At 44.2% G+C, this 11,915-nt stretch overlaps 2 protein-coding genes across 7 annotated transcripts in view; one reads left to right on the top strand and one right to left on the bottom strand.

Moving 5' to 3' along the window:
* Positions 1–424: 424 nt before the first annotated feature.
* Positions 425–2,933, top strand: hebp2 (heme binding protein 2). 2 transcript variants are annotated; one of them, XM_040124438.1, is made up of 5 exons: positions 425–548; positions 762–895; positions 1,511–1,646; positions 2,262–2,442; positions 2,676–2,933. In XM_040124438.1, the coding sequence occupies exons 2-5, from the start codon at positions 821–823 to the stop codon at positions 2,860–2,862; spliced, it is 579 nt and encodes a 192-aa protein (XP_039980372.1). In that variant the 5' UTR covers positions 425–548; positions 762–820; the 3' UTR covers positions 2,863–2,933. The 2 variants fall into 2 exon arrangements, with proteins under 2 accessions (XP_039980372.1, XP_039980373.1); XM_040124439.1 differs by lacking the exon at positions 425–548 and adding an exon at positions 1,034–1,122 and having other exon boundaries at positions 781–895.
* Positions 2,934–7,731: 4,798 nt separating this feature from the next.
* Positions 7,732–11,915, bottom strand: part of nhsl1b (NHS-like 1b) — a 110,750-nt gene continuing 106,566 nt past the window's right edge. For 4 of the 5 annotated variants that reach the window (XM_040125252.1, XM_040125253.1, XM_040125255.1 and 1 more), the window contains one exon: positions 7,732–10,363. In XM_040125252.1, coding sequence (XP_039981186.1) covers positions 9,688–10,363 — 676 coding nt within the window. In that variant the 3' untranslated portion in view covers positions 7,732–9,687. Of the gene's footprint in view, positions 10,364–10,644; positions 11,330–11,915 lie in introns of those variants that run through there. The other variant, XM_040125256.1, reaches the window with a different exon arrangement.

The raw sequence follows: 11,915 nt of genomic DNA, 5'->3' as shown, positions 1-11,915 counted from the left end.
TTTCTAAAAATCTGTTTTCGCGTTGTCATTATGGGGTATTGAGTGCAGATTAATTGAGGGGAATTTTTTTTTTTTTTTTTTTTTTTAAGAGCATAAAGCTACAACGTAACAAAATGTGAAAGCATTGGAGGGGTCTGAACCCCCTGAGTGCACTCTGTATCCATGGTTTCTTTTCTTTATGCTAAGCTACGAGTTGATTCATATTTACACTAATTTGCCTTAAAAAAATACTATCTGACCCGACCATACATTTTGTTTTTGTGTGTGTGTGTGTGTGTTTTTGAACCTGCATTCTTTAGCACGTATCCCTATTTCCTGAGGGTGGGGGGATCGAACTCGGCCAAACTACATTTAAATGAGGCCAAAGTTGAACTTTTCTACCTCGCGATTGGATCAGTGGCGTCAACACCCAACATCAGGACTCTTATTTTGAAAATCCAGACTCGCTCAGCCAATCCGATTTCAGCTTCAGCTATAACCGGAAGCAGGTGTTACGAAAACATTACAAGCGCGCCGTGACCGCCGGGATCAAGAGCGTGAATTTACAGGTAATTGTCTTTTTTCTTCCTTTATGCTGTAATTTCACAACGTCCAGTATCTCGTGTGTGTTTAAATAAAGGCTGGAAGAGTTTTTGTTTTTTTTTAAAGCCACGGTGCATTGGACGGAGTCATGTGACTTGATGTAGCAGGTTATACACCTGTCCGAGGGTTGTTGTTTTTTTTTTTTAATGTCACCTAACTCTACGCACGATGCTCTGCAGCGGTAGGAAAACGTCGGCGAGTCGATGTTCGTCTACCCCGAAGCAGCTGCTCGCCAGTCATGCTGAAGGCCGTGGGACAAGCTCTCTTCTCGAGTGGACTGCAGAATCCCAAGTTCACTGCGGAGGAGAGAGAGGTGAATGTTTTCCCCGATTACCTTGTTAGAAGAGAGAGAGAGAGAGAAACACGTTAAACCTTTGGACCGATGTTGATTGATTCTGTTCGTCACACTGTCTTGGGACGTTTGTTAAGCAAAAGTGTCAAACGTTGTAAGTTTCAGGTTCTCGGAGCTGATCGCCAACCCCCCCCCACCCTCTGCATTACTCTACCCCAAAAGATCACATAAGAAACAGACAAAAGATGGTAGATGTGTACCGGATCATTTGAAGACACGTGTTCTAAAGCATTCAAATTCCGTGTGAATGCAACAGGAAACAGTGAGGAAAACTAACCACCTGAGAATTGTTGTTGCTTTCATTTCATGACTGTCGAAGCAACTGAGAAAAGCTCTAATATTATGAGATCTCTACTTGTGGGAACAGCGATACTAATACCACGGACTCTGTGACATGGTTTTAAAAAATAAAATCCAGTGTCAGTGCAGCTCTGTGCAGAGTAATGTGGGCATTTCTTTTCACTATTTCCTGGCATGTTAGAGACTGAATTATTGATTATTCAAAAAAAAAAAAAACGCTCATGAGTTGCAGCCATAATGAGTGTGTGTGTGTGTGTGTGTGTCTGTGTTTTCCAGGGACACGACTATGAGATCCGCACCTACCATACCACCAAGTGGGTGAGCACCTCTCTGAGCGCGCTGCAGCTGGACGCGGCCGTGAACACGGGCTTCCGCAGGCTCTTCGGCTACATCCAAGGCAACAATCAAAACAGTGAGTCTGAACGACTCCGTCTCTAGAAGGCCGCCCGTAATATTCTTTGTTCTGCTGAGACTCTGTCTGACGAGTCGGAGAGGCAGTGAGGCTTTTAAGCACAGCTGTAAACTTGACTGAATAAAATGTAAACCTGGTTCAACAACGTCAGTCAAGTGAATGATGCTCGGACGCTGCAGAGTGAAGTTATGGATAACTTTAGGTCAAGACAAGGGAGGCGATGAATAAATGCAAGAGAAAGTTCTTGCTCAGCAGTTTTGTAACGGCAGTATTTATGGAAAAAGATACCTTATTGCTGTGGACTAGTGAGGCCTGCAGTGCGAGGAGTGTGTGATCTAGTGTTTAATCCGCCCAAACTGCCGCGGTTATCTGCCAAGCCATCTGTTCGGGCGTCGTCATGTGCTGAAGGTTTGATCTGCCACCTGACAACCGAGGGTTTGTTTAGAAAATGTCATATCCCTGCATCTTCTGCCAGCTGGTTAAACATTAAACCAATCCCAATCGGCACCATCATTTTGTTACAGAAACTACATTTGTGTGCATTTACGCTAGTCAGACCTGTGAGCTGCTGTTTTTCTCCTTCCAAAAAAAAATAAAATGCATCTGTTACTTTAGAGGTCAAAGTGGAGATGACGGCCCCTGTGACGTGCCGCGTCGACCCCGGAGCCGGCCCCGCGTGCGAATCCCAGTTCACTGTTTCCTTCTACATCCCAGAGGAACATCAGGAAAATCCGCCAGAGCCGAGCGACCCGGAGGTGTTTGTGGAAAACAGGAAAGAGTTCACAGCTTATGTCAGGTAGAGTAAAGCCCTAATCATTAACAGGTTATAAGATTCAGTCTTAATTCAAGCTGATAATATATAAAACTGTTCGATTTATCTGGATTAATTTCCCAGCCATTTATGATCATGTTTTTCCTCCTTTTTTTTTTTTGTCAAATCTTCCAACTGATTGTAGGTACCATAACAAAAAAGTAAATTTACACAGAGAAGTGATTTAAAATGAAGACGCGTTCTTCCTTCTCTCCCAGGACGTACGGCGGTTTCTCCAATGAGACCATGAAGCGCCAAGAGCTCCTGAAACTTCTGGAGAGCCTGCAGAGGGACGGCGCCCCGCACGTCGACGAGCCGTTCTACACGGCCGGGTACGACAGCCCCTTCAAGCTGACCAACCGCAGGAACGAGGTCTGGGTCCTGAAGAAGGAAGAGGCGCGGTAGAGAGCTTGAAAGCTCGCGCGGCGCCCAACCCACTGCGACGTAAAAGTACTTCGGTTTAGGGATGAACACTTTTCACACACACTTTGTCACACTAACGAGTACTGTTAAATACCCCTTTTTCCTTTTCGGACCGTGCGTCACTTTTGCTTTGAATGCTTTGACTAAAAGTAACTAGACTCATTGCAGGTCTGGAGCTCTAACAGGCCATCATTTTAACATCAATGAACCTTGAGGGAAAAAAGTGGCCACGGTGGGGCTATACTTCCAGCAGAGGGAGCCAGGTAGTCAGAAAACATTTCCCTCTTTTGGTGCATTTCATTAGGACAAAAACCACAAGTGCCTCTTTGCTTTTTTTTTTAATGAATGATTTGTTGGAATATACCTATTTTCCAGCCTTTGTTTGTGCACATTACTAATTTCTATTTATTCAGTTTTTCTTAAAGGTCAACAAAAATGATTAAAAAAAAAACCTATTTGTTTACACCTGTACCATAATGTAACAAAACCATCGCAAGATGTAAAAATAAAGCGTAAGTTAATATTTTAAAAATTGTCACAATGCAATACTCACGTGCCGGTATGTACATTTAAAGGCATTATTGGTCAATGTAACTATTTCTTCTGTCCATATTGGCTACAGAATGCTTCCTGATGCAGTGCCAACGTAAGAGACTGGGGAGGATGAGGGGATATGAGGCATTAACAGTCTGAGTTAGACAAATCAACTTGGCATTTTAGCAAAATTTGTTTTTCTAGTATGAAATTCCCTCTTTGTGTTGCTACTACACAGCAAGGAACAGCAGTCTGTGGAAAATACAAAAGAATATTGCACAAAAAAAACAGACATTTTAGTAATCTTGCTAAGATACACACTTGACCCACAAGTGAATCCTCATATTAGCTTCAGCTAACCGGTGGAATATACATTTGCACAATCTTTGTCCCCCACCATCACTTCCATTTGATTCATGTGCGAAAGCAAGCGATTCTCTCTACACGTCCAGTATGAACAGAGGGATCAGTGTCAGTGACTTTTAATGGACGCACAGGCACGCGAGCAGTGTTTTGACAGGGACTTGAACAAAACTGCGAACCGCGCTCGTGCTGGGAAGGTGGCTCCGCCCGACGAAATGTTGGTAAATCTCAGTTTATCCGATCGAACGCCTACGCTGCTGCCGCGGCTCTCATCACTGGCATCTCATCTTCCGGCATTTTCCTTGGCGGCAAACATTCCCCCCGACGAATTAATGAGTGTGTGTGGTTACAAGGCCGATTGGTTTAAGCTCTGATCTACCAACGTTTTTTGGGGCCTTGCTGGTTGTAAGGTATTGACAGAGTCACAGTTAGAAGCTAACAAACAACCTGAGTTTACCTGTTTTATCCGTGTCATCGTTTTAATCTGGATATTTTTAGCTCCTGATGTACAAGAAATTGTGTGTTATTAATCTTGAAGAAGGGATACCACATGGTTCTTGATAAGGGAAAGATGACATAAACACTGCATTGATATATGAATCTTGGGAAATATTACTTACTCATAAATGATAAAGAATGTTAAATTTAGTATCTCATCAATAATAAATCTAACTCATCAAATGATCGATTACTCTGATAATTTATTACCTCCATCTCCGTTGTGTAATTATGATTTGTCATATCCGCAGTAGATACCGTTCACAGCGTCGTCCACAATCTGATGGTCGTGACCTTTTGAGTCCAGTGAAATCCTTTGCCACAGTCGTCCCCCCCCCCGGTCATTGTCGGGTCCATGTCTGCTGAGTCATTCATTTTATTTGTGACAGGATCATGTTCAGACACTCAGCAGAAATGAAGTCTTTTTTTTTTTTTTTTTTAAATCCTCTGTACACTCGCCACCATTCGTCTGTTGTTCACGAGTCAGATCAATCTCAGTGGTTATCTGTTAGGGCGAACATTGCATTACTGTGAATAGTTAAGCAACGGAGATAAACTAATCTCCAAAGGGCATAAAGTTAAGTGAAACATTCCTTTCAACATTTGAAGCAAGATTATTGTAAGGTTTTTGTTGTGTAAAATTTTAGTGTGGGGGGGAAAAAAAGGAAAGGAGCACCATACAAAATTTTCCTCAGTTCGTAATGTAATTAAGAAATGGCAGTTAACAGGAACGGTGGAGGTCTGGAAAACCAAGAAAACCTTTAGAGAGAACGGCTCGTAGGTTTGCTAGAAAGGCAAATCAAAACCCCCGTTTGACTGCAGAAGACATTCAGGAGGTTTTGGCAGACTCTAGCAACACCTGCACAACTGTGACCTTCATGGAAGAGTCATCAGAAGAAAACCTTTACTGTGTAATCACCACAAAATTCAGCGTCAGAAGTTTGCAGAGGAACATCTAAACAAGTTAAGAGAACTTTTTGGCTGCAACGAACAAAGCTATGTTTGGAGAAAAAAGGTTGGCTTCTATAAATGGGGCCACGATCCTAAACAAACCTCAAAATCCACCATGGACTACCTCAAGAGGTACCAGCTTAAGGTTTTGCCATGGCCCTCATAGTCCCCCTATCCTAAACACCATTGAAAATCTGTGACCTCAAAAGAGCAGTGCATGCAAGACGGCCCAAGAATCTCCCAGAAATAGAAGCCTTTTGCAAGACGAATGGGTGAAAATCCCCCAAACAAGAACTGAAAGACTCTTCGCCGCTACAAAAAGGATTTACAAGCTGTGATACTTCCCAAAGGGGGTGGTAATAAGTACTGACCATGCAGGGGGCTCAAACTGTTGTTTTCGTTTTTTGTTATTCTGAAACTGTAAAAGATGGAAACATTACACTAATCTTGCTTAAGATATTAACATCTTAAACTTTATGCCCTTTGGAGATCAGTTCACCTGTTTCTTGCTTAACTTTTCACAGTAGCAGAACTTTTGACCAGGGGAGCTGAAACCTTTCCATGCCACCGTATATTTTACTCACTGTCACGGCAAAGAATACCAGCAAATCCTCCTGTTTCAGAAGCTGAAACCTGCAGGTGTTTGGCTTATTTGCTTGAAATAAAGCGTCCGGTCTAGACCTGCTCTACATGAAAGGTGCCCAGAGATAACCTCTGTTATGATTTGGCGCTATATAAATTAAATTGAATTGAATTGAAAAAATGACTCAGACGATTAAGGATTGTTGATTAATTCGCTTTCGATCAATTCACTGACCTACTGTTGCTGCTCTATTTAAGATTACAAATGATTAACTTGCAGACATTTGACACTGAACTTGAGGGAGGTGATCACAGCAGTGAATAATTTCACTGTCTTAATTTCTTAAGTCATATTATCTTTTTGTTGTAAAGCAGTTGCAAAGAAGGAATTCTGTACCTTGACGAATGCACAAAGTCTGTGGTTCCCAACCTGGGGGGTAGGGACAATCTTAGGGCGTTGAAAGGTAAATCTAAGGGATCGTAAATTGATAAAACTGGGAGGGGGGGGGGTTTAGATTTTTTCTAATCTTTGATTTATTTTTGAAATACTGGGAAGTTTTAAATCTGCAGGCCTCTAAAATTATCCAATGAAAAAAGTCAACCTGGGGTCAAAGGGTCAAAAATGGAAATTGATTCGCTTAAAAGGCAAAAATCTGACATTTAAGATGATTTAAGACAACTAGCAGCTCCTTTGTTGGCAAAAAATAAATTTACATGATCCTTTTCATAATGCATTGTTTTCACAGCTATCTTGATGATTTTCTGACACTAAAGCTTGTGAATGCAATTCTTCACTTCAGCTGACTGTCAAATCTTGGAAGTTGGAGCTTCCCTTAATGCATCAGCAAGGAAACGTTTTAGAACAGCCCCATATTCCCAACTGCATTTTCATGCAAAGATAATAGAACCTTTACAAAACCAAAGGTGACCAAAGGTTTGCTAGGATAGAAATGATAGACTTGTCTCGGGCATGTGTGGAGTCTCTGCAAGTTGATTTTTACAGCGTACTGACATGGAAAGATGTTTTTGTGGAAGAGAATTGATTTTACAATGGGTTGGTTGGTAATGTTAAAATGTTACTCGTCGTTGGGATCCAAAACATGTAAAGCTACGTGAACAGGTACTTTTCTATTTAGCACCAATGTGCCCTTAAGTTCAGAAGTGTAAATACTGTATTTTGCTTTTTACGACTGAATAATCGGAGCAGTGCCCGTTGACCAGGCGGAGTCATTCCACAAAGACTTTTCATGCATTAAATGCAGATGATACCTATTCTATTCCTGGCGTCTCAAGTCAACAGAGTGGATCTGCTTCATTTGTCACTAAATACATCTGTGTCTTGTAAGGGCTCTGCACAGAGGGTCTTGAATGTGAAGAGGGAAGGGGAAAGCATTGGAGTGTAAGTAGTGTGATTATGGTCGGGAGGAGTTTGTATCGATTTCTGTCTGACAGCCAGATGGACACAGTGTTGTCTGTGGAGCGTCAAAGGGGCAGGTAACTCTGCTGCGTCGGAGGTGGAGGGACTTGATTGAAAATACTGGAATGCCGTCAGTGCTCTTGGGAATGACCGCTCGACGCGCCGAGGGATTGGAATGGCAGCGCGGACCTGCGGCGACTGTCGATAGGTCGCACTGTACAGTCACGGCTGTTAAACCATGCAACAGTGGAAAGGTCTATTATGGGCTGAGCCTGTGATCCAGTGCGTCCTAATAGGATGTCGAGGAGGAGACATAACTGATGACCCCGCAGGGGGGTGGGGTAAACGATGGCCTGTGGAGCTTTTCCGGATGATGGACGAGTGTGGACGCCATGGCGATGGCGCTAATGAGGCGGTGGTTTGGGGTGTTGGGCTGGCAGATGGCCGTGAATCACTCAGAGGGAGAGGAAATGACACAGAGACCAGCTCTTTAAATATCACCGTGTTTTTTTTTTTTTTTTTTATTACACAGACATACACAAGAGCGTTAGCAGCCTGCCTTCAGCTCCACTCCCACTACTTCACAACGGCTTCTTCTCCTGTCCTCATGTCTTCTCACAAGCTCTCTGTGATTGAGATGTTCCCTGTCATGAGACAAGCCCGGGCCCCAAGTGCTCAATCATGGCCAGGCGGGAGCCGGGGGAGACACACTTTGGTCACAGGTGATTGAACCACAGGGTGCTATGGCCGTTAGGGGGTTATGAAGTCTCACGCCTGTCTCCTCAGTTTATGTTTTAAAAGAGACCACATTTACTCAGCTGTGAGCACCAGTGAGGGATTTGCATGACTCAAGATTGAGGGCGATAGAAGACTTAAGCATAAATATTTGACATCATTGCATTTTTGAAGCACCTTTTCAAAAGAAAGAAATGCCCTGGTGGGATCAGCGTAGTAGATGCGGCTCTTGTCCCTCCCTAACCCTTCTTCCCCGTGTCTCATCACCCTGCTTGTGGGCTCTGACCAGTTTACCATACTGCAACCCCGCCATGAGAAAATAAATAATCTACGAAAAGGAAACCACTCCCTTCCAGCAAACACAGGGCTTTAAAAAATGCACTAATTTTTTGAAAATAAGTCAAAATGTTACTTAAAACTCCTTTCTCTATGTATTTACATACAGAGCCATATAAAACTGCAAAGGGATAAATTTAGCAGAAAGGTCAACAGCGTCATAGAAATCATTTAAGCCCTAAAAGGATCGAGTAGGTCTCAGCAAACTTAACAATGGTTGGACCATATGCGTGGGGTGTTAGACAAGCGATCAGACTCTCAGATTGTGTTCACGTCAAGATTAACGGCCAGCTACACTTCATTCTTTTCAGCTCTTTGGTAACCAACATCACTAAAAGACCCGGACAGTAGAATAAGCTTTTCGTATAATGTCATTTCTGGCTTTACATTTATAGATTCGTCCTAAATTTCCAAACAGTCTTGACATCACTTGTTTATTAAAACAATCTTTAAAACATATGAACAAAGAAAAGACCTATGCACAGTGCATAACCTACAAACTAAAAGTTAATTAATAGAGGTTTTCTGAGTAGAGTAAATTTGCTGATTTTGGTCGAGCATTTGTTCCCCCAACCCATGTCCGCTTCCTGCCCATCACTGGGTGGCAGCACTGAGTCCTCCTTACTTTCTATGGACCTCAGCTCTGCAAACTGCACCGCTGAAACGCAAGAGCAGAGAGCAAAAAACCTGGCAATAGCCATAATGAGTTGTTCGGTGGAGCTGTCTGATGTACCACGTCCTCAAGTTCTTGCCACAACACAATGGGCTGTTAGAAGCCAACATTCCAGGGCCATGGCGCTCTTAGCACACTTTCCAGAGCCAACAGGAGAGGAGCAGAAGCTGAGAAGATTTACAAGGCGAGCATCTATCACGCCTTTACATTCTACTCTTTCCAACTGCCTAGCTACATAGCACCACAGCAGCACAGTTAAGCAAACAACTTGTGACTTTTCAATTCCTTCGATTCACCTTGTTTTGCCATCTGAACGGTTGTCCTCCGAAGAAACTAACCGGTTCCTGCATGTTAAGGACAAAAAAAGAAAGGAAAAAAAAAACAAACAAACTCAAAACACCAGGCATAAAAGAAACACTATTCTTTTAACACAAAGGGTGAGTCACCAAACGAAGGAGAGAATGAGAATCATGGGAGTCTTGAAAAGCTGCAGCACAACCAGTTCTCCACTTCAGACTAAGTTCAGCCCGGTCCATGATGGGGCGACCTCTGACCTCACATCAGAACCCGACACGTCCTCTCCCTCATAGGCAGTGCAGAGGGGGAGGGACTCAGGAAGGTGTCTCTAGAGGGCCTTCTGTTGGCTCCTCTTCCTGCCCCTTACCTAGTTACGATGAATGAGTTCAGCTCCCTGAATCGAAGGGGCAGTCCTTTCTCTTTAACTTCTGCTCTCTTCAGATAAAGTGCCATTGGAGTCTTTGAGCACAGGGAGCGTCTGGACTTCGGTTCCAGACAGACTTTCTGCAGTGTCTCCGTACTCGCTCTCAGCCAACTCCCCCTCACGCTCGCAGATAACTGTCATTGGGCTGCTGAGGATTCGGCTGCGTGCGTTGTACTTGCTGCTAGCAGCAGAGGGTGGTGTGCGAGAGCGCCCGTACTTTAGCCCGCTCATTGAAAACGACGACGACGTCGGCGAGGACAGAGCCAAGGCCTCATAGCGGCTCCACTCGTCTGTCGCCCGTTTGCCGCGGCCGGGGGAGGCGCAGGGGCTGTGTGGTGCCGTTGGGGAGGAGGGCGAAACAACAGGGGGGTCGAACGCTGAATCGGAGCGTGTTCGCTGAAAGCGAGGGTCAGTGGAGCGAAGCATCTCAGCAGCAGACATCCTGAAGCTGGTCTCAGAGCGGCTGCCCTTCTTGAGGAGAAGGGCCTTGAAGGTGTCGCTGCTGGTGGAGGACTTGCGGAGGTTGCGCTGGATGGAGCTCGTCTGCCGGGGCAGAGAGGACACCGTCCCTGGGGACATGCCTGTGGGGGTGAGGGGTGGAGACTGTGGTTGGTTCCCAGCCCGAGACTTGTCCTCCTCAGACTCCTTGCGACCCAGGACCTTGCGCTTCGACCTACGGAAGATGTAGATAACAAGATTAATGACATGCTTCTAAAAATTCTGCAGAGTGAGTCATTGCAAGCAGGGTTAATTCATTCGTAAAGAGTAAACTAATTTAAAGGCAAGTGAACGTTGATTTGACAGAGGAACACGTAGGAAATCAATTACAAGGAAGAAATGCAAGAGTTGGGGGCAGTTTTGTCAGGAAACCGGCACATCAAATCCAATTATTCAAATTAAAATTAGGCTGCAGCATATGGCATTTCATACATGTGAGCAGAAAGCTCAGCCTTGTGAATGTTTCTATGTGGTTGAAGCTAAAAGAAAAAAAACCAAAAAAAAAACCTACACTTAAAATACTTGGCCCACACGCCTCAAACCTTTGTCCCAAATTTGCCATATGTCGGCTCTGCCCCCAGCAGTCACGCGTCACAGCACAAATCTTAAAAAAGTCAAACAATAAGGAGCACGGAGTTGCGTGGACGCTCAAAAAAAGAGAGGGAGAGCAATGAGAAGAAGTCATACATTTTCCTTAAAGGAATCCAGTGAGTTTTTACAAGAGGAGGTGCAGATGCTGCAACTCTGCTGGAAAGCTCAGACGTGGCACAATGAAATTAATCGAAAACACAAACTGGGAGAAGTGCCCAAAGCAGTTTTAATCACGCGAGGACGATTCAGCCTCCTCTCAGCGGGGGATATCAGAATGGTCGACTGAACCACTCATCCTACACTGTCTATAACTCCTGCACCAAAGCATAGCAATAAAAGCTGCAACTGGCAGAATATGGGGGATTAGGGCTAGCAGGGAAACAGCCTTATTAATGTGTAGTACAGGGGGTTGCACTGTGGGATTACTGCAACTAATCCAAAGGTAGCATCACAGCGATGGCAGGAACAAGGCTTGCTAATTAAAGGGAAGGCGCTACTTGCCACTTTGCACCTCTCTAGAAAGGATGCACCCACCCACTGCATGCCCCCTCTGCACAGGGGAGGAGAGAGGAGGAGACAGAAATGATTAAAGGCATGAAAAATACAGATTATGTCATACGGGAGAGCGATTTGATGCTAAACTTGAGGCATGAAGGACGCAGTGAGACAAAATCCTTAATCCTAAGATTAGATCTGTAGAAAGAAATTCTTCCATAGAGGACAAAAAGCCTGTAGAGAATATACTTCTGAAGGTCAAACGAGACGGTGGACTGGAGGATGTAAAGTGTTTGTGTTAGAATTTAAGTCCGCCTTCTGATTTAGACTGCAAAATGTGTGTCTGTGCCCTAAATTCATTCTCCATCTAGCGTCGTCCGCTGTGAGCTCGCCACATTAGCCCAACAGCATTACATAAGGCTTCTCACGTGCGCTCGCACACACACACACACACACACACACACACACACACACACACACACACACACACACACACACACACACCTGAATTCAGTCAACCAAGACGGCTCCATGCTGAACTCGCAGTGGCAAACACACAAATACAGTACAATAAGACCAAAAGGCGCACACAGACAACAGTGATACTAATCTGTTACAGAGGTAAACAAGGCTGCAAAATA

This window comes from Xiphias gladius, chromosome 4 (genome assembly GCF_016859285.1).
Source record: "Xiphias gladius isolate SHS-SW01 ecotype Sanya breed wild chromosome 4, ASM1685928v1, whole genome shotgun sequence".
In the NCBI taxonomy this organism is placed as follows: Eukaryota; Metazoa; Chordata; class Actinopteri; order Istiophoriformes; family Xiphiidae; genus Xiphias; species Xiphias gladius.
The sequence above is the reverse complement of the archived record's forward strand: the minus strand, read 5'-3'. Positions and strand labels throughout refer to the sequence as shown.